General features: G+C 42.5%; 2 protein-coding genes and 1 non-coding gene across 12 annotated transcripts in view; 2 read left to right on the top strand and 1 right to left on the bottom strand.

Moving 5' to 3' along the window:
- LOC115557711 (tensin-2) overlaps positions 1–3,794 on the top strand; it is a 38,612-nt gene extending 34,818 nt beyond the window's left edge. For 3 of the 4 annotated variants that reach the window (XM_030375768.1, XM_030375771.1, XM_030375770.1), the window contains exons 23-25: positions 21–89; positions 2,414–2,443; positions 2,656–3,794. In XM_030375768.1, coding sequence (XP_030231628.1) covers positions 21–89; positions 2,414–2,443; positions 2,656–2,800 — 244 coding nt within the window. In that variant the 3' untranslated portion in view covers positions 2,801–3,794. The remainder of the gene's footprint in view (positions 1–20; positions 90–2,413; positions 2,444–2,655) is intronic. The other variant, XM_030375769.1, reaches the window with a different exon arrangement.
- Positions 3,795–9,505: 5,711 nt separating this feature from the next.
- Positions 9,506–9,577, bottom strand: trnaq-uug (transfer RNA glutamine (anticodon UUG)). Its single transcript has one exon. It is a non-coding gene; the product is annotated as a tRNA-Gln (tRNA).
- Positions 9,578–15,034: 5,457 nt separating this feature from the next.
- Positions 15,035–22,640, top strand: part of LOC115556699 (vitamin D3 receptor B) — a 37,160-nt gene continuing 29,554 nt past the window's right edge. The window contains exons 1-2 of one of the 7 annotated variants that reach the window (XM_030373928.1): positions 15,035–15,152; positions 15,838–15,914. Coding sequence is in view for 1 of the 7 variants with exons in the window: in XM_030373926.1 (XP_030229786.1) it covers positions 17,279–17,315 (37 nt within the window). In the remaining 6 variants the exon portion in view is untranslated. The other 6 variants (XM_030373930.1, XM_030373929.1, XM_030373931.1 and 3 more) reach the window with 6 other exon arrangements.

Consider the following 22,640-nt stretch of genomic DNA (forward strand, 5'->3'; position numbering starts at 1 on the left):
GTACTGTTTCGTCTACCAAGGCTATTTTTCAGAAGACACTACCCAATCAACAGTGTGACGTTCAGCAGCTTAGACCCAAAGGACCAGAGGTTGGTAGTGGTATTATTAGAACATTTGAAATGGTATCTTATAGACTGTGGCCAGCTCTCTTCTGCTTGAACCTTCTTATTTATTATATTTGTTTAGCTTTGACGGCTGCTAAGCTAGTGGACATTAAACTAGAGTTGGGCAATATACAGATATTATGAAAATATTGAGATCTGATCAGTGATAAGTAAGGGATAATGCCCGACGAGGTGTCCATTATCAGGAATTAATGGACTTTGCGGAGGCAACTGTCCTCCGCTGCGCGTCGGACGGTTCACGCCTCCGTGTCGTCCATTAATTCCTGATAATGGACACCTCGAAGGGCATTATCTCGCTTATACCACGGTCACTTGCCAAAGAAATATAATTAAGACCATTCATTTATATTTCCATGCGTTTTACAATCCAAATATAAAGTTTTTCACAAGCCGTAACTTTTTTCCCTGGTAATGCCTGAGGGTTTGACTAATTCCTGGAACAACCATTACCCTCCCGTAAGTTGTTCACTCCTCCAGTAATTAGGACGGACCTTAGCTACGACATGGCAACGGGAGGTATTCTAGTCCGCTCAGCTATGAGCCAGAGAGCTAACTTTATGCATTTATTTTATATTTCAAAATTCGTCCAAGCCTTTATACCACAGATACTCCAGGGCAGGGTTCTTCAACGTTTTCCAGGGCAAGGAACCCCAAACTGATGGAGACATGAAGCGGGGACCGCCTACTTATATATTGTATAAAATTGTGTTTTATATTAAACTGGTTCTATAGTGCCATGTATAAATGTACCTTGTTATTTTGCATTCAATGCTAAGATATTCATATAATACACAGGTTCATGTATTCATGTTTTTATTTCAAACATGTGCAAGGTACAGTTAGTAGGGTGGCCATGCCACTGCCATTCATAAACATAACATAATAAACTGATACCTGTCAAGATCAACAATGTCTGTCAATTGCATGTAATCATGCATAAAAGCTATTCAAATAGACATTTTTTAAATATAAATGTGGAAACGAAAATTAGTGATGTTTGTTAGTGTCTTTCTTATCACTCCACAATAGTCTGTTGACCCAGCGTGTCCGGTTGCTAAGCGACGTCAACATCTATGGTGGACTATTTCTCTGCTGATCGCTTATTTTCCCGATAATGAATGGCGTTCCTCACATTATCCCTAACATAACAGCACTCTCTCCCTCCCAACTGTGTTGGCTGCTCACTCCCATCCAAATACGTATTGCGTTTGCGGCGGAGGAGGGGGTAGATATAAAGACCGGACGAGAAACTGACGTCACTGTGCTGTCCTTCTTCTTAATTGAAGGAGCAGGCAGAGAAAAGCTCTCTCCTGCTGGACTTTCATCAAACTCAAATGCATAAAAATGTGGCAGCAAGTCCTGATGTGTCAGGTGTGCGCGAGAGACATACAAATGTATGCTTACCACTTTTGTAAATGCCATTCGGATAGCTTAGGAATAGATCTATTCCGATTAGAAATCGGATCAAAAGTGTGCATGTAAATGCGGCTAGTGTGTTGGATTCATTTTAATGTGTATTTAAAGACATTTAAATTTGTGGAAAAAATTGCGGGGGGAATATAAAAAAAAAGTCAAATCAACCAAAAATTTCGCAATCCCCCCCTGCAGTACCTCTGCGGACCCCCTGGGGGTCGCGGACCCCCTGTTGAAGACCGCTCTGCTCTAGGGTATAGCATATAACTGCCGTGTCTGATTACAGTTTAATTCATCTTTAACATTTTACCAGCTCTCGTTTTGAAGACGGAATCACCGCGCCATTCGTTTCAATGGAGAACGCGACGGTCTATACTTTCAACATAAAGTGTACATATTTATAATTTGAAATTCGTCCCAGCCTTTATACCACAGATACTAAAGGGTCTATAGCATATAACCGCGTTTTCTGATTACAGGCTAGGGATTACAGTCTGATTACAGAATGCATTTTTCACAATTTACCAGCTCTCGTTTTGAAGGCTGAACAGACAATTTGGCAGGTGTCCGTATGTCAGGAGTTAATGCACACCCTGCAGCCAATCAGAATTGAGCATTCCCCCAGACCGTGGTATAATGCTAAATAAATAATGGTAATATAGTGATACATTTTCAATATAAAGTATACATTTAGTAATACTAGATACAGATATCGCCCTACTCTAGCTTGAATGTTCTTTGTGTTTTTGTTCTTGGGAATTTGTCCATAGACTTTATAGTTGGCTGCTTAAATGGTTTGACCAAGCAATGGATTTGGTCAGAGAGATTGTCCTAAGCTTTTGTCCCCGTCTCTATTTGTGTACCCCGTGCTTCAGGTGGACTAACTCTAATAGCACATCAAGCAAGTAAGTGCTTGGGTCTATTGTGTCATTGGTTGTCTGTTCACTTTTTGCATGTTAGTCTGTGTTGCTTTTGTCAAATATGTGTGATACTTGCATGGCAAATTATCCACCTACAACACATTTGTCTGTAATTCTGAAAGATTTTTAATGTTGTTATATTCAATAAAATAACAATAAGCCTCTTCTTATAACCAATCCCATCGCCCTTCCTGTAGGATATTTGGCTTTGTGGCGCGGCGGACAGGAAGTACAACCGAGAACGTGTGTCACCTGTTTGCAGAGATCGACCCAGAGCAGCCTGCAGTTGCCATCGTCAACTTTATTAACAAAGTCATGCTGGGCCCACAGCTTCGCAGATGAGATGAGCTTAGACACAAGAAACTCATAAGAACATCGAAGGATTTCTATATATAAACAAGATTACTTCTGAATGAGGTGTTTGTGAGTGTATATATATGTATGTAGATATATATATATATATATATATATATATATATATATGTATATGTGTGTTTATGTTTTTGAAATTTATACCAGCAGCTCACTTGAGCTTGAGTGAGTCATTTGGGGTTTTATCATGAATCAAATAGAAGCAGCGACAAAACTTTTCAAGCATTCATGTATTATTTTTTTTATTCTGGAATGCTATTTTCTTTTTTATTCAAACTTATTTGTTTTTTTCATGTACCAAAGGATGAATGTAATCTCACATTGTGGACCTTACACACATGCTCAGAACCATTTTTTAATGCTAAATACCTTTGGAAGGTTTGTTTCTACGGTAATAGTACATAATTACTTTTTACAGAATTAAAACCCAGTTACTCCGCAGGCTCAATGGGGTTGTCTGCACAACAATCCAATATCACATAGATACACATTTTCAAAAAAAGGTTGTTTGAGTCCATCAATATTTCCAAGTTATCCTTTTGCGCTTCTAGAATATTCTGATTTGTAGATTAAGAAGTGGTCTGAGGGTCACTGTTTAATCCCAAAAACTGGGTGACACGACATGTTGGTACCTTAACATTGTTGAACAGGTCATGCTGATATAACATCGATCATATATTGCATATGTACAGTTTGGTCTTTTTAAGAAGAAAGGACCAAGAACCTAAAGCCAAAGACTTTTTTTGCTGGTCCTGGCATGTTTATTATCTGTGTGCATTTTTGTGTGTTTTATATACGAAGGCAGCACATTGTGTGGCTTTAGTTCACATAATTTTCATAACATGTTATAATAAAAGTTTAATAACAGAACTAATATATTTTAAAGCACTCTATACAATGTGGAGAATAAAACAATGTTTCCAACGATTTGCTCATACTAATAAAACAAACTTGTGTGTTTCTATATCTGGTTTCTGCAAGTTTTCAGGTGGTTCCCAACTGGAAAGTGGATTCACTGAATGCAAAGTCGCAAAACGCCAAAGCATATTCCAAGTCTGTTGACTTGCATCTCTGTATAGGCGACGCCCCTAATTAGGCACAGAAAAGACTGAAACCTGTTTACAGTTTTTCTCAGTCGCTTTGGTTCATTTCTCAGATCAGAACTGAAATTCTCAAAACTACCTGTTCAAACTTCACATCAGTGTGTCACTTGTGCACATGAAAAAAACTTTCTCATTTATTTGAACACGTTGCAAATGCTTTGGTACATCCATGCACATGATTCTTTACAATTTTCTGCTCTTTCCTACATTATCAATTGCTTATGTCATGTTGATCAAAATGTATTGTAATGTTCTCTACGGAATAGTCTCACCCCCACAACATTTAGGTATCAGTTCAAGTCTTTACATGCAAAATGGTTGAACAAGTTGTCATAATATGTCAAGCATATTTCTATACATTTCTAAACACTGGCATTAGACTCTTTTTTTTGTTCATTTTTCTAAATCTGTCCTGAATTGGTCAATTGCCCCCAGGTGAATCTTGACCTTCTCTAATGAAGGGAATTGTTTGAAGTTTTGGATCAACCAATGATCAACCAGTTTTCCTGAAGTAGCTCAAAGGTGCATCTCATGAACCATTAAGCATATATATAGCTGGAGCACAACACAATGTTACAATGTTTGACAATGGAAGGACAAGAAATTGGACGGGGTCAACAGAGAAGAGGAAGAAGAGTGAGGCTGCGTGGCAGAGGAGTTGGGAGGCGCAACAGAGGAAGATGCAGAATGAACATTACTAATGAGATACAGTAAGAGCCACACTTGTATACCATGTTATCAATCAAGGGCTTACAATGGCCGAGGCTGGTCGAAGGGTGCAGCCAAATGTTGGGAGAACAACTGTGTCCTCAATCATTCAGACTTTTCGTCAACAGAACAGGTATGTAATCTAACGATAGGCACTGTACTGTATACTTTCTGTAATGCTTCATATTACAGTATTCCACTTGCATTTTACAATATTCAGTAAGTATACTTTTACTGTACTGTACTTTTTTTCCACATAGGATGGCAAGACAACCTCACAGGGGTGGCAGAAGGCCCCTTTTCACACCTGAACAGGAGCAGGCTATTTGCACCATGGTTGTAGAAAACAATGCCATAAGACTGGTGCACTCACACTAGGCCATCTGGCCATGGCCGTTGGCCGTCGCAACTGTGGCCTGGCCACGGTAGGCTCTTGTACATACGTCATCACGTCGTAAGTAACGCCCCGTGCCCACTACCTCTGTCCGTTGACTGATCCCCATTGACTTTGAATGGGGACGGACGCGCAATGCATTGTGGATCCGTCCGTTCCGTTGGAGCCTTCGGCTCTGTCAAGAAGTTGAAAAATGTTCAACTTTTTCGGCAGCGACGGATCCGTCATCCAATCAGATCATGTATGCAAATTTAAGCACTGTGACGCGACTCGGGCTCTGACGATACTGGAAAGCGGGAAATCGGGTAATCTTGCCTCGCAACAAGCAGGAAGAAGCGGGAAGAACCTGGCGAAGCGATTTGATTTGCTGACGGATGCCTCTGCAAAGACTGACGGGGGCATCTAGCGTAACCCTACATGCCCACTGCACTGTCAGTCAACCGACGTGGGAAGGCGTGGCTGACTGATTGGGGAGTAGTCTTTGCAGAGGCATCCGTCAGCCAATCAAATCGCGTCGCCGGGTTCTTCCCGCTTCTTCCTGCTTGTTGCGATGCAAGATGACCCGCTTTCCAGTATCGTCAGAGCCCGAGTCGCGTCACAGTGCTTAAATTTGCATACGCGATCTGATTGGATGACAGATCCGTCGCTGCCGAAAAAGTTGAACATTTTTCAACTTCTTGACGGAGCCGATGGCTCCAACGGAACGGACGGATCCACAATGCATTGCCCGTCCGTCCCCATTCAAAGTCAATGGGGATCAGTCAACGGACGGAGGTAGTGGGCACGAAGCGTAACACGTCATCACCAAGCGTCCGCTGCATGGACCATAATAAAGTCTGTAATATAACTCAGGTGCGCAAGGCAGCTGTCACGTTAAAATTGTATCGGGGGGGAAAATTGTACCGGCCTACGTCATCAGTTGTTGACAACTTGACAACTGATTTGATTGGGTTGTCCGTTGCCGGGCAGGTTTCAAAAAAACATTCGGCTCATGTTTCCAAAGTCGAAATAACATAATGCAGATAACGGATTGCTAGATAACACTTGTTTTTACTTTATATTTGTATTGTATTGAATTGTTTAATCGAATTTAGCTAGTAAACTGAGTGTTTAAAGCAGGTTTCAAAAACCTGTCTTGTCACGCTCAATGAAGGAGTGCAATGAACGAGCATGAAAGTTTGCGAATGTTCAAGAACCTTCCTACGTCATTCGACGCGATCGCCCGTTGCCAGGCAACAGAGGATCGCGTCGTCTGTTGCCAGGCAGGTTTGGAATTTGTCAACAACTGATGACGTAGGAAGGTACAATTTTCGCCCCCGGTACAATTTTAACGTGACACCGCCAGTCAGAGTTTTAACAACAATGGACAACAACACAGAGAACACAGTTCGCACTATGCTGAGTCTGTTGCTTATTTGGATATATGTTTACCGTTTAATGGGAAAGAAGGCTCGTCGCCTTTATTATGTCCGTGGTCGTCGCATGGACCATACGTCATCCAGCTCAGGTTGCGTAGCCGTGCGTGTGCGCGTGTCGGCTCATTAGCATCTGTACCGTAGCGGCCCGTACCGTAGCAGCACACCTCTCCCAAGTGGCCAAATTGGCCTGGCCTGGCCAGACTGGCCACACTCACACTGGCAGATTTGAGCACGGTTAGGTGTGAAAACGGCCACGGCCACGGCCAGATGGCCTAGTGTGAGTGCACCCTTTAAAGAGTTATTATAGAAGACAACAATATCTTTGAAAACATCCAAACAGTCAGCATCTCAACCATTGACAGGGTTCTGAAAAGACACCAAATGAGTATGAAGCAGCTCTACAATGTTCCATTTGAAAGAAATTGTGAAAGAGTGAAGGAGAATCTATCTCTGAGAATGGTTTGCTGATGCATATTCCCCTTACTGGGCCATACTATACAGAGCGTCTTGTCACCTTTTTAGACACTCTCGACAGGGATCTCATCCCTGAACCAGAGAGGGGTAAGATTGGAGATGACTGGCCAAAGTACGTGATAGTTTGGGACAATGTCAGTTTCCATCGCTCCAACATCATCAGGCAATGGTTTGACCCACAACAGGATGCTGATGGAGTTCCTCGCACCCTACTCCCCATTCCTTAATCCCATTGAGGAATTTTTCTCAGCATGGAGATGGAAAGTTTATGATCACCAGCCACATACAGAGATGACCCTTCTAGGTGCCATGGCTGCAGTGTGTGATGACATCACAGCAGATGCCTGTAGAGGCTGGATAAGACACTCTAAAAGTTAATTCTTTCCACGCTGCATCGCAGGAGAAGATATTCGTTGTGATGTGGATGAGAATTTGTGGCCCAACAGACAGGAACGTCAGGAGGTGTTGGAAGACTGCACTGTAATTCCTACAGTACTGCATGTACATACAGTTTTCCCTAAGGAGATTATCCTATGTTCACATTTCTAATTTGTTTTTTTCTTTGTGCTATGCAGTGTGTTCTTTTCCTTTCTGTATCACAATGACATGGTCTGTCAATAAATTACAGTAAAATCTTAAATGTGAATTTTGTACAGTCTCTTGAAATCAATCTCCCACATACACTAAGGTGTAACTTACAATAATTGTCTTCAAACCTTTAGCCATAGTTTACATCAGAACATCCCTCCAGAGTACACTGTTATATTGACAACATGACTAAGCAATTTGACTGTCTTATCCGTAGACAATGACACAAGGACTTGTCATTCTGATGGCACTGACAAGTTCATTGAAACATATTTACTTTTGAGAGATGAACTAAGGATTTTGAGCAAGAGACTGGCTTTTGTAGGTAATCCATGGTGTTTTGCTATTTGAACGCATTGTTTTGAGAAATGCACTTACTGCTTTGCAAATTTCAATTCTGATCTGAGAAATGTACCAAAGCGACTGAGAAAAACTAACTAAAAGTAGAGAAAATATAATAACATCACATTTATTAAGCTAAGGCTTTTGCCCAAAAGGACTTGCAATAAGTGCATTCAGCAATTAAGATATAACCTAAGTGCAAGACTCATTTGAGTAAATAAAATTCATAAAATAAGTAAACTGCTTTCAACACTAATATATAGAGATAAGAGATAGAGATTATTTCTTCATTCTTTTTCTGGTCAAAGATGCATCTGAACAGATTTCCGCCTTCAGCTGGGCAGGGTTTCAGCTTTCCTGACGTCAGTGGCCAGCTCATTCCATCATTTCGGCGCCACGACAGCAAACAATCAAGATTTTGATGATAGACTCCTTGGGTAACCACTTAGTCAGGGAATAACAAGCCGTTTGGCAGTCCTAGAGCATGTTGGACAGGCTTGGGTGTAAGGTTTGACCATGTCCTAAAGTACGATGGGCCTGAGCCGTGCACATCATGGTAGGCAAGTACCGTGACTTCAATCGGATTCGAAGCGCCACTGGTAGCCAGTGCAGGGTGCGGAAGAATTGGTGTAGAGTGGGAGAACTCATCCAAATAATGCGGGCTACCGCATTATGGATGAGCTCGGAAGATGAGTGCCACATTCATGCTGCTACTCGGGTTTCAGACTGTTAACCAACCACCAAATGAGTTGTGTGTCATCTGCAAAGCTGTGGTAGTAAAGGCCATATGAGTGAATTACTGAAGCCAGTGACTTGAGGTACAGAGAGAAGAGAGAGGATGGGACCCAGGACAGAACCCGGAGGGACCACAGTAGTGGGAGAGGCCATCTCATGTGAATGGCCAGCCTTGAATCAGCCTTGAAGTGTGGTCTCAAAGAGGGTTCACTCCTGCTGCTTTAAGAGTGTTTGGAAAACCGGTAGTCAAAGAGGCAGCAATGAGATGGATGAGGAAAGAAATTTGGATGGGAGCACTAGAATTAGAGAGGTGAAAGGGCAGGTAGTTAGGCGGTTGGGAGAGACCAGGGACAGTACCTCAGCCTCATTTGGAGAAAGTGATGAAAATGATGCTAGATCAGGTGGTGAAAGCAAGACCCAAAACGGTTTTGGGGGTTTGGAGAGGGGAGGAGCTTTTAGGTGTTGATAGGGAGGAAGAAAAGGACGAGAGAAGAGATTGGTAGGTCATTAGGGCGCTTGGATTTGAACCATGCTCTTCCTGTCACCCTTCTGTTAGCATGCACTGAGTCAGACAACCAAAGCACGAGAGGGGTCAGGTGAGCCAACCAATAGGTAAGGATAGAGTCTAGGGACGAGGAGATACATGGCACACATATACATAAACATTCACTAATTACATGGGGGGGGGACTTGTATATTGAGTTTGTTTATTTTTTCCAACAATTAGAGGTCTTCCATTCTTTTTTAACCTTATTGCCAAAATAATATGTAGGCCTACTCTTTGGACAGTAGATCCTCAAATGCATCAATAGGAAGATAATTAAGTTAAATACCAATTTTACCGGTGCACGGTTGTAGCCTATATTGTTATAAATTATGTAAATGAGGTGCACCAAAAACTCTCAAAAGTACGAGGTCCCACCGAGATTTGAACTCGGATCGCTGGATTCAAAGTCCAGAGTGCTAACCATTACACCATGGGACCAACACAGCCATTTTGTCCTACAATGGAAAATAAACCTTATTAGATCCTTCTAATCGTTTCATAATATCTAAAGATAAACCCTGACGATTGTTGATATTAAAACGCAGAACAAACGACGAGCATATAAAACCGGCAGTACGATATAGCCGTTTTGACGACGTTATTTTACGGTTGGTAGCTCTAACGAGCTAACGCTAGCTGTCGTAATCTCACTTAATCCCATTAGCCGTCTCTTTCGGATCAACGCTAATGGTGGTACGTTGTTTGTTGCTCGGATCCGGGATGATACAACATACTGGACAGTATTCGACAGATAATACAGTGCTGATATCAATGAATCTAGATCAAACGTTTGTGGATCTCCTCCTTCCTGCAAGCGTTACAGTTTGGGTCATAGTGTAATCAAAAACATGGCCAGTAGATGGTGGGAGCACTGCTTGAGGTTAGGTAATAGATTTGAGACCAACATTTCTAGCTTTCTTTCTTTGACCAAAAAATATGGATTTATTTTAACAAAACATCGAAAACGTTTGAACACCTTATATTTGCAGTAGGTATACTTAGGAAAGAAGAAGCCCGTTTTACGGGCTTCAAGTGATGGACTATGAGGTGCAATGCTTTACCAATTCCGCCACAAGAGGGCACTATTGCCGCTGGGACTGCTGTGAGGATTAGTGATGGATTTCATGATTATTTTCCTTGATTCATTTCGCGTCGGTCAGGTCGCCAAGAAGAATCGTTCAGAATTGTTCGTTCGTTCGTTCAGTAGCGTTTCCAGTAGTGGGGAATCAAATCATGGAATGCATGGTTCTCCTCCCTCGTTCTCATTCTCAAATGATCGTGGAAATGGGTCATCAATCAACAGTGGTGGACGAAGTACTCAGACCATAGTCTGGCTATTGCCAGACCAAGCTCACTGCCGTCATTTTCTTCAGCACAAAAGGGCCTAGTTCAACTGACTCTGTATGCGATTGGCTGCTTGCCGTCGCTTCCCTGTCGTCATTGTGTTAAACCAGCCAATAGCGCGCCAAGGGAAAAAGCCAGCTTGGTGATCGGAAGCAGAAAGAAATGTATTCCTCTTCTCCACACCCTTGTGCAGGGCGAACTCAAATCACCGGCAAAATGGGCGGGGCTACCCAGTCTACTCAGACCACGTACTTGAGTTAAAGTTGAGATACCTAGTATAAAATATTACTCAAGTAAAAGGGGAATATCTCCCTTTAAATGTCGACATAAGTAAAAGTATAAAGTACTTGGCTTCAAATGTAAAAGTAATTTGGTGTAATGTAGTTCCAATGTCTTGCTTGTTCATTTAAGCTTTAAAAATTCCTACTAACAACACTCTAAATACAATGTTTTCGATTTGTGATATCTGATACTGATATCATTTGAAACTAGAAAACGTATTTCCTGCAGAAAATGTGGTGAGTGCTGTAGTGTGAAGTGAGGTTAAAAATATATTTTAGTAAAGCCACATAGATGTAAAGAAATGTTAAATGGTGTGTGTGTGTGTGTGTGAAGGGGGGGGGGGGGGGTTGTCTGTGTGTATGTGTGTGTGTGCATGTGTGTGTGCGTGTGCAGGGACACAGCCACAGAAAATGTATGTTTGGTACATGAGCTAAAATAAAACAATCCTCAAAATAATAATGCATAAAATGATCTTACATTTATGTAGAACTTGAAATAATCATGCAAGAACTTAAAGAACATCAACCTCAAAGTCAACACCAGCTCGACTAAACATCAGGAACATCATACTTTGTTACTGTCCACTGTCAATCAACACAACATTACAACTTTACCCAAACGCTGGTGGGGATATGTAGTTGATTATTGGATGTTTACCATATCAGCCAGATAATAAACTTGATTTAGCAATGATGGAGGGGGTCCCGGGTCGCTTGCGTGAGAACGACTCATGAAAGAACAGACAGACAGAAAGACAGATTCAAATATTTTGTTAATCTGGCATGACACAGAAAATACAAAGACAGCATGCATTTACCATTTCACTGATATTGATTTGTATTATCGTACGCTCGCTCACTAAGCCTCTTCCCTCTTCACCACTCACAGTCAGTGAACGAACAGCGAGTCAGCGACTAGTGGGCTTGGGAGGAGTCGAGTCTGAGAACGAATGAGACAAACGAGAGTGGAGAATCAGTTCGGTTCATTCTTGTTAAAGATTTGTTCATTCAAACTGATTCGGTCGCAAACGACCCATCACTAGTGAGGATAGGATGGAAGAGCATTTACTCTATCTACTCTATATTCTCTTGGCTTCCTCACTCTTTCTTGAGTAAATTATGAAAGAAAACATATTCTTTGTTTGTTTCGTTAAAATTAAAACCCATAAAACATTTTTTTTTCTTTCAGAATGTACAGAATAAGTTAAGTCGGTAAACTTTAATTACACTTCAATTAAACATAAGGTATGTATGTTTACCTAAATATTAATCATCACTGAGGGTAGCATGTAGTAAGCCATGTTTAGAGTAGCAAAAGTAGGCCTATCTGTGGACACCATATCTGTATCCAGGCAGGTATATGCACAAATAAAGTTGAACAACTGGTAAACTCATAAATTATGGATAACCCAAAAGGTATTTCAACAATGTCAGCTCTCCTCACATCAACATATCTTTGAATAGAGATATCGGAAAGACTCAGATCAGACCCAACAACACTCAAGAGAATATAAACAAACATTACTGCTCAAAGTGAATGGATGAGAAGTGAACACTTGTAATACTGATTGGGAGCCTTATGCTTTGTTTGCTACATGGTAGAGGTAAGCAATTGCAATCAGAGACAGCAGGGTTCTTTTATGCTTAAAATTCAGCTTTTGAGAAAAACATGTGATACACTTTCATTGCTCTGGTAACTGTGGCTCATAAATGCTGATGGATACCAGTTTGAAAGCAGAATATTTGGAGCTCCACAAAGGTTTTCCTTTCCTTTTTCATGAGGCAGCAGCTGCAGATTAACAACATTAACGGATTTTGAAATTATGTTTTCTGCATTTTCATGTTTTTTCCCCTTTGTCTACTCTTCACAGTTCACTAATATCTGAACGGCATTTGTTCAAATCTGCTTTTATTATGCCAATACCATTATTGTCATTCAAACATGTTTTTTCCAACCTCACTGAAGCCTTGATGTGAAAAACAATTACACGCCAAAAATAACCGGGGAAATTGTTGTAGACCTTTTTGTTTGCAACTTTCAGGCCCTTTGAATTGTGCTATTCTTCACCATTCTGTTTTAAGTTGCTCTGTACAACCTGTTCCCCTGGAAAAGGTCCCTGCTTGACTCACTTCAATCGCCCTTTAAGTGGCTACCGTATGATTCAAACCAGATAGATGGAATGCACATATTTCTAATGAGTGATGTTATGTGATTACATGTCGAGCTGGCCACTGCCTCGATCGGCTTGTTATGATATACCATGAGGTTATTTATAGCATGATGTATTTTGCAGTGCCACAAAGACGGCTTTGGTCTAATTTTAGATCTGAAAGTTATTCTAATTTAGGATCCCGGCCCTTCCTGCAAGCTGATAGCAGACACTCGGCTCTTTGAATGATTTTGTCAAGCAGGGCATATACAGTATAATGATCAGAGCCTGTGCATCTACACATCATGCCGCAAGGCCTATTAATCGGACTGCAAAGCAGAACTAATAAACAGAGGGTTAGCAGGAGCATGTAAGGATGTGCATGAGGACATGCACAAAAGGGCCCCCCCCCCACACGCTGTGGGGCCACGTAAATCTCCATTAACCAACAGCTTGAACCCGCGTTGGTGCCAGCATTGAGACTGGATCAACCCACCATCCACCCAACACCCCAAAGCACTATTACTCCAGCCACATACATCCTCCGCATATAAGACCTTCAGATGACCAATGCTAGAAGCAATCATTGCAAATACATACACCAGTAGGCCCTTTATCCTGTGTCAATTGGTCTGTTAAATGGTGTCTATCGTGCTGGTTAGTGCAGATATCGCTAGGTGTTGTGGTTGCAGTGTACAGGCACAGAGGGTGGATGGCATCAGTGAAGAGCACAACACTAGCGTTGTGCTGACTGCTGGATCAATGCAGGGGATAAGTGGAGGTCTGAATAGACTGCGAAATATGGTGTTGTCCATTATGTGGAGAAGAAACCATTCACAACTGTGGTAAGCTTGAAACATGTCATCAGAAATAGCATAGACTCAAATAATTGACATCAAGCGACAGCATCAGGGGTTGCTGTTGTTGCTCTTGGGTCGAAGAACATAATCGCACTCAGCGTCATCTTTCCAAAACGAATGCCCTCGTTGTTTTTGAACAGAATGCCTATGTTGATGTATTACTAAATCATAGGTGCATTCTGCCAAGTAAAATATACACGGTCCAGGTTTAAATTCCTTCCTAGACTTTTCCGTATCCAGTAAAACGTTTGTGGCGACCTGGCATTCTGTAGCATACTCGGCACCAGTAAATAGGCTTACTAGTTCCTGATTGACGGAGAATGTGTGGACCCTGAGGGGGCCACGCGCCCCTGACCTTCACCTAGCTCCCCCTTAGCCCCTTAAACAACACTAGGCCTACACAGACCCTCCGTCACCAAGCAGACGCTTCTTTTTTTTCTATACGCAAACCACAAAAAAACACCTCACGTGGAATGTGGGGCGATATTGAATTCAAGACGTTTTAATGATAGATAGATATAATGTCAAGTCAGAATGTGACTGTTGTGCAATCGTTCCGCTTTCAAGGGGATTCTCTGGTGTATCTCATCCATTGCAGATCTAAACACCACGCCATGCAGTAGCAGCAGCAGCATTGCTGTCCACATCCTACAACTGTACTGCAGAGTGGACACACCCCTCAAAAGCAAAGGCTTCATTGCACACAATTGTACAAGGTTTTTTATGGAGGATCGAAATAAACAACTTGTCATATAATTGAGGAGTGGCGTATTGGGGTTTAATATACATAGATATATCTTTTTTTTAACAGCTGTTTATTATCAACAGCGTTACAAATATGCGTTTAGGTAATCTATGTAGAAGGGAGTCTCGTAACAACGTGGCCATAAAACAAAGGCACAGCTATGTGCTACTACAGAAACCGAAGCCTATATAACCCCTCGGACCTCCAAACTGCGTCATTTCTCAGCCCTATGCCTTTACGCGAGAGCATAACGCCACGACGCTACACGCGACCGCGTCGTCGTGAATCTATAAAGCATAACATCGAATGAAACAATGTTGCTTTAAACCTCACGCGGTCCAAGTTGTTTACCTCTTCGCTCCCTCTGACGTCATGACACACCCCTGTTTTGGGGGAGGGGGGAGCCGATCCACATGTTACGAGCATTGGATTTGACCAAGCGTAGCCATCCTGGTATGAAATGTCACCAACCAAAACACGGGATACACACCGATCCCTTCGCTGATTGGCTAACGCAGGGGCTGGGGGAAATCCCCCTTTCCCGTAGAGGTTCAGAACAGGGGCGGGGCATCACAAAAAGTAATGGCCATCTATTTAGGGTCTGAAGAAGGAATATTTCTCGTCAGTCTATCGGTAATATAATTATCCTATTTTACGTTGTGCATGTATGTAATTGCTGAGTTGCGTCTCTTTTTTATTCCACCCCCCGTTAATACGCACGCCTCGATTTCGACGCATGTGGCATGAAAACAGTGAATGAGGCGCTTCAACTTGATAGCCTGTTTTAGGGTTAACCAGCCAGCTAGCCACGCAAGCTATCGCTTCTTCTGCGAGCCAACGTTTGGACTCGTCGGAAGGGCGTGCGAGTTTGACGTGTTCTTCTCAGTCCCGAGTTTTATGCAACGCGGTCTCAACACTTACCTGATCTCGCTATAACGAAGCAAAACAACATGGAGGCGGAGGGGGATTACTTTGCCCGAGATTGACGGCAACGAGCGAGGGGGAGAGAATAAGAGCAAGTCAGTGTGGATGGGAAAAGTTGAGCTGAGGTATGAAACTCGCATGCACAGAAGGAATGTGAAAGTAGTATTTCTGCTGAACAACACGCGTGGGGTGGATCTGGCTGTACGGCACTGAAATGAGGTGGAAGAAGCGATGCGATGGGTCTGTTGTTTGGTAAACTCTGGTTCTGTCAGGTGTTGAGGTTGTGTGTGTGGAGATTGTTGGTGTTGTGTAAACAACAACCACAGTTTAAGCAGAAGGCTTAAAGGCCCTCTCAGTGACTTGCGACATACCGTTTTGCTTTTGTATTGAACAGGATTAACAACTCGGAATAAACTGTAGAAGAAAGGTTTCAAGTCTTACTTTGGATAAAAGGGCATGCAACAACATAAGGTGAGTCGTTTTTTCTGTTACATGTAATACATGTGATTGTACAAACTAGGCTACATACCTTATCTATTTATTCTGTTGTTAAGAATGTGCTTGATGTTAACGGACAATCAGGGCTGATTAATACAGTTTATAACAATTATATTGCTTTGCACCGAATCTGTTGGACAGCCGTTCAGTGGCAAAATGTCGTCCGGTTTGTGTTTTAGTTGATTGATCCTCTGTTCAATTGTACATGTTAACCACCGCCACAGAGAGCAATCTATAGCCTAGGTAAAGTTGACAAGGTTGAGTTTCTTGAAATCTTAAAAGTTTCCTGAATTTAAAAAAAAAAAAAGTTAGGTTACTTTAATTCCTAAAGAACCGAGCGCCAGAAGGAATTACTATTGTCCAACTTGAAATTGTAGTTTTGTTGTTGTTGTTGTTGTTGTTGTTGATACCCAGAGTCCGGGTTGTTGTTGTTGATATGGTTTGTCTGAGTACTATTGGGATTTTGCCATTATTCAATCAATTTTTTTTTTTTTTACATAACCTTAAACTAAGCCACGGTTTCAGCCGTTTTATTCAAACATAATACAAATGTCCATATTAGTCATATAATGCCCTTATTAATTCTGGATGCAATAATAGTGTGTACAATGTGTTTATCTAACACAATCTATTCACCAGAAGCAATTACTGTTATAAAGGTAGATAGCACTTATCTCTCGAAAGTGCACTTTCAGAGCAATTTGTATTTTCATTAAAACGTGGAAACGAATCGTACACGTGGAACTGTGCTATCAGTGGATGATCTCTGCATCGTTGACTTCCATCCATTAACGGATTGCCGACCTTTTTCATCTTAAATATATTTTAAATAACTCAGCTTCTGGAAACAGGAAAGGAAAATAAGTTCAAGATTGTTTTCCGCTTGTCAACTTATTAGGAACACAAATGGGATCACGTGTAGGTCAGAAAAAATGCTTGTAAAGATCTCAAGTATTATTTGCCTCATTTTATGCATACATAGGCCTATATAATTTAAGTTTACTAACTGCACCAAAACAGCAGAATCTGTAAACTAGTTTTGGTTCAAAATAGGACTAAAGTCTGACACAATGGCAGGTTGTTTACGGAGCAGTGTGGTACCAATGGTACAGTCCATTACGTCTCCTATACAATCACTCTGACTCCCCCTTTTGTGACGGCAGTAATTGGTTGCTTCCGCTAGCATGTTACCCTATAGAAAGAGGCCGCTGTATGTTACTGCATTGGCCTGTTGTATGTGGTTCCATCCGTAAGTACGCCATTTGCTAGATATGTTCAGTGCTTTGGGACTAATGAAGTGTTAAATTCCCACTTATAACCGACGGTCTCGCATTTCCATGTCATGGTGGATGGTTACTTGGGCAAACAATTCAGGTAATGTTTGATGTGTGGAAACAAAGTCATGCAGAATGAGGCCCTCTTGTACCACACAAATTACCAATATTTTGTTTTTTAACAGCTGATTTTAAATCCACACATAACAACTCTAAGTCATCATTTGAAAAACATTGTTCTGTGGAATTAAAATCCAACTGTTTCACATGTAAATAATTTTTCAAAAGTATTTAAAAATATGCTTTTATTTAATTTTAATTTAAAAATGTTCCAATCATACAAAAATGTGAGGGGGTGTGGATGAGCGGACAGGCAGTTTTTGGGTGGAAATTATGTAACTGACTCTGCTTAAGTAAATTTTGACCCACCTCAGCCACATGTCTGTTTTTTGTCCGGCCCTGTCCAGTTTGTATGTGTGCATAAGTGTGTGTGTTTACGAGAACACTTATTCGCTGTGTAATTCTGTATAGACATAGACAAGTCGTTTGGAAGGTGTGTGTGTTTCAGTGGGCCTCTCCCTGCCTCGTCTCTTTCCCCTCTCCAGAGTCCAGCAAGGGGCCCACTGTAAAGGGGGGAGGTCGGTCTCTCTCTCTCTCTCTCTCTCTCTCTCTCTCTCTCTCTCTCTCTCTCTCTCTCTCTCTCTCTCTCTCTCTCTCTCTCTCTCTCTCTCTCTCTCTCTCTCTCTCTCTCTCTCTCTCTCTCTCTCTCTCTCTCTCTCTCTCTCTTCACCCCCCTCTGCAGGCTGGTAGTGGGGCCAGGGCAGGGGAGTTAGTGTTGGAGAGACCATAGGGTTGGACACGGGACATAGGACCCCCACCTCCCTGCACTCCTCCTCCCGATCACTAGTTTAGACCATCCTGTGTGGGGCACAGGTCACTTTGTCATGTGCTATAACTGCTGCTGGAACATGTGCCCTGTGATCGCAGAAAAGAGCCAGAGTTGGGGCGTTTGAGATGCAGGGAGGGACCATGCAGAGAGAGGGAGCTGGAGGGGATGTTTAAAGAGATAGAGTTGTCCAGTTGTTTAGTTGTAATGAAATATCACTTTGTTTGCTCGGTCAATACAAGGTCCAGGTTTTCTCTTGCTGTCATTATGTTATTTATTTTTCCTCTTTCTATGGTCGCCATGTATTTGCAGTTGTTTCATCCAGAGAATTGTGAAATAATAGATTCTAATTTTATAGGAGCCTTTTCAGTATTAAGTGTAGTTTTTTTGCATTCTATGGGCTTCACAGCCAAACAGGAACTCTACTGAGATGGCGGGATACACTAAACTGCGATTTTAATGTAATATCCATTGGGAACATTGTGAACATGAGACATATCCAGTTTGATCAGGTTTTACTTAGGCTGTTGTTTAGGGCACGGAACTTTGTTATTCGCCTGTTGTGTTGAAATAGAGAGGAGTGCTATGTCTGAATGCTCCTCAGCAGGTCTGCAATGCTAGACACACAGAAGTTATTTTGATGATGGTGATGATCGTGTCTTTTGGTGCCAAATGTTAGTTCTCTGTGAATCAGTTCAGAAGGGGAATATCGGTTGAATACCCAATGTCTTTAGAACCTAAAAAAATAACACTTTCGAAGTTCATAAACTGCTGTTGATGTTTATGTTTATCTTAATACGCCACCAGAACAACGCTATGCTGCGATGCACTTTCGGTTTGATGTTGGGACGTTCCTAGTAGGGGAGAATCATTATTGTAAAACTTATCAAACATTGGTCTGAACATGTAAAACAACAATATGCAGCGATTATGGATGTATTTAGGACTATTTAATCATACATCCTGCTTTAAAACTTTACCAAAATACACATCAACATAATATGAAATCTATTTATACGATGTGACTCAATTCTGAAACACTAAAACTATGTTCAACGACAATATTTCTGTAATTGTGTATGGTTTCATGACAAGCACTCGTTCAGACGTTAACGTTGGCCCCCTAAACATCCCCATGTTTAACGTGACTTCACGTTGAGCCCGCCTGCCGCTCTGTGGGCCTTGCTGTGGCAGACCCCAGTGTATTTCCAGTGGAGCTCAGTTCTCGCCGCAGCCTGGGTCATTCCAGGTCTGATTTGTTTTATGTCTTTGCTGTACTCGTTGTGACCCAGCCAGAGGTATGCAGTAAAACACATGGACTTTTTTTATATCCTTCTCTCTCTCCATTTCCCTCTCTTTCTCTATCTTCCTTTTATCGTTCTCTCGCTCCTTTTTTTGGGGGTTGGGGGGGTTGGGGGCTGCTGAGAAAATGTTGGCAGTGTGTTTCTGTTTCCAAGCCGATTGTAGAATTGCGTCATGTGATGTGGCAGGGGGAGGCTCATTGGACCCTCGGAGTGGGCCCCCTCTCTCTAATTCGGGCGTTCAACGACCGTTCCTTTTTTCCCTGGGCTGTTCTGGTTCTGGATATGATTCCGGCGCTAAGACTAGTGTGTTGGGATGTGGTTTGTAAGCCCATTGCTAGCATTCTTAGGATGTGATGCCAGAGGGTTTTTTCTCCCTCTCTGCGCTTTCCTTCTCTTCTCTGCCTGTCTGCATGCAGTTAAATTAATTCCTCCCTGAAATGCTGTCTGGGTCCTCCTCTTGTTTTCTATCCTATACGTCTCGACACCAGGACGCAAACAAAACACATTAATTTGGATGCGTGATTACGAGGTGCATCGTTTAATCATGCTTGCTGGACGGTGGCCGTACTTTATACTCTCCTTTTATATTGACATTGATTCGATGGAGTCAGTCTTACGTCTGGGCTTCGTTCCAGAGCTACACACGTTTGTCTCGTGCTTCTCTGTTGCATCGACCTGACAAGGGAAACCAATGACCACTTCACTGTTTTGTAATCACACACAGCATATTCGTACTGGTGTACGAATGTTGTACGCAAATGTAAAATAGTGAAAAGCGCCACCAATGTAGCGGGATTGTTCCCCTGGCAGAGACCACTCTTGCAATGCAGTGAGAAATAATCCCTGCAACAGCATGACAGCATAGCAGGGTAAGAGGGCGAGTTACACTACACCAAAGAGACGCACTCCTCGAAGTTTGAACCTCATAGTTAATAATTACCACTGATTGACATGTCATGCAAGGTGGAGTAAACAAGGGCAAGTCGTTGGGACTCTGTTTGTTGGGCGCCTGCGCTGTGTGTCCTTAAACCTGACCAGGATGGAGCTGTGGTGTCCAACCTCGGCTGCGGGGCTCATGCATGTCATTTTAAACCCTAGAAATGAATAAATCAGCAGAGGAAAAGATGAATCACCGAGTCCCACCGCATGCTAAGTAAAACCTGCTCATCCTTTCGCTTCTTGCTTGGTGCTGTAGCTTAAAAAGGGAAACTCCCCTGCCCTTCGCCAGAACTATGGCAAAGAAGAAGAAGAAGAAGAAGAAAAAACATCTTAATCCTTCAGCTCTCACCACCCACTAAAAATGACATGCTGCAGTTAGTCGTGTGGTTTTCGGTAGATAATTACACCAGGGCCCATCTCCTGTTCATCTTCCACCACCACTCCCTCAGTCAGTCTATTTACCATCATTCGCCTCCTTCCGTCTCCTGATTACAGAGAGCCGAGCTCCGTCTCTCACGTGAGGCTTCAGTAGCACGCCGACACACACATTAATTCCTACACAACGTACCTTTTTTTTGTGGCAGCTCCCCTGTTTTGGGACAAGTCAACCTCAGCATTCATTATTAGGCTGTGTGACCTTTGACCTGATGACTCATAGCGTGAGTGTGGAGGGGAGGTGGGTGGTAGCCCTCACATGCTGCAAGTTCCTCCCCCCTTCCCCTCCCACCTCCTCTTCATGCTATGCCCTGGACCAATGAATTTCCTGTGCATACAATGACCGGATCAGCGAGTGCTTGGAAAAAAGGGGGCCTGCCTCGCGCTCCATCAACATCCTATACGCGGTGACGCACCCTCCCTGTCTTGTCACATGCTCAAGCATCGCATGACAAAGCACACACACATGCTGTTGAAGGACACAGGGACGTATGCATGCATAAACACGATGTGGCAACACTTAAGGCGATGAAAAGAAGGCTTTCGCCATCCCGTTCTTTGTTTTTACCCTGAAGCTTGTTTTTTGGTCACAAACAAAGATTTCCTGTAGGTCCCAACACACAGCCTTATGAGGAACGGGTCGGATCACTGAACGGTCCCGCTCCGGCCCAGTGTATCCGTAGCAGCTACGGGCACCCTGGGGCTTTGTGGCGCAGAATGTCACCGCCTTGAAGAGATCGTCTGCCTCCTCTCCCCTCCGTCAGCTTCATGCTTTATATACGTCCATAATCATGTCCTTCATCGTTTTATTGTAACTCGGCATGTTTTCCAGTTTATCCTCCGCCTCCCCCCTGTTCCTCTCCTTCTGTCTCGGTCCTCAGTCTCTGTGTCTCTCCGTGTGTCTCTGTGTGCCTCTCTGTTTTTTTTTCTGTGTGTCTGTCTATGTCTCCCCGCCCGCTCATCTCTGTCTCCTACTCTCTCTCATCTCTCTTCCCCTCCTGTGGGCTCGGGCTTCCTATCTGCTCACCAGTTGCGAGGGGCCATTCAGAGGGCAGATGTAAAAGGCTCGGCTGAATTGTCTGTATGGTGATCGCGATGTGCTATTGAAATATTTAACTTGAGATCATGCATTGCATAGTTTTTTACCATAAAGGGGCAAAGATCATCCACGCATAATGTTACAGCAGGCCGTTATTCCAGAATCATTTTATGTTGGTTTGAAAAATCTGTGGTATGTTTTAAAAGTACATGCTGTAATTCACCCTGGGTAAACACTTTAAAGATCTAGTTGATTCTGATGTTTAAGGCCGTCTTGGTGGATGTTTAAAACGAAAATAGATGACAGTGAACTGTAAATATTTCTGTTAATGTGACAAGAGGGAGCTTATGGACCAGAACCGTGACTAGATGTGCATATGACGTAAGATATTTCTAGGATATAACTTCCGGTTTGGGTAAAAACCTCGGTATTTGAAAAAGAGATATTTTGAATTCCCTTAAAATAAGCAGCAACATTTATCTGTGCAAGGTAACATGAATCGACTTAATCACAACAGTTTGCCCCTCTTTTAAGTGAGGTTCTCTCCAGATCCGGCACGGTCTTTCCACGCTGCCCCTCCCCCTACTTCCACGGCCTAGATTTAGCCCCGATCCAGGGCCATCGTCAGACTGTCAGCCCCTATATGTGTCAGTGTGACATCCTAGTGCAAAGTTGTCACACACACATCCCTTACCTCACTGGCCTCGTGTTTTGCCCTTCATACATGGCAAGTGTCTCCCTGGGTGGACCTTCTCAATCTCAAATGTTAATTGTTAATTAACAATAATTACATATGTGACAAACATTATAAACTGCACTATA

The sequence above is a fragment of the Gadus morhua genome, chromosome 13, assembly GCF_902167405.1.
Source record: "Gadus morhua chromosome 13, gadMor3.0, whole genome shotgun sequence".
Classification (NCBI taxonomy): Eukaryota; Metazoa; Chordata; class Actinopteri; order Gadiformes; family Gadidae; genus Gadus; species Gadus morhua.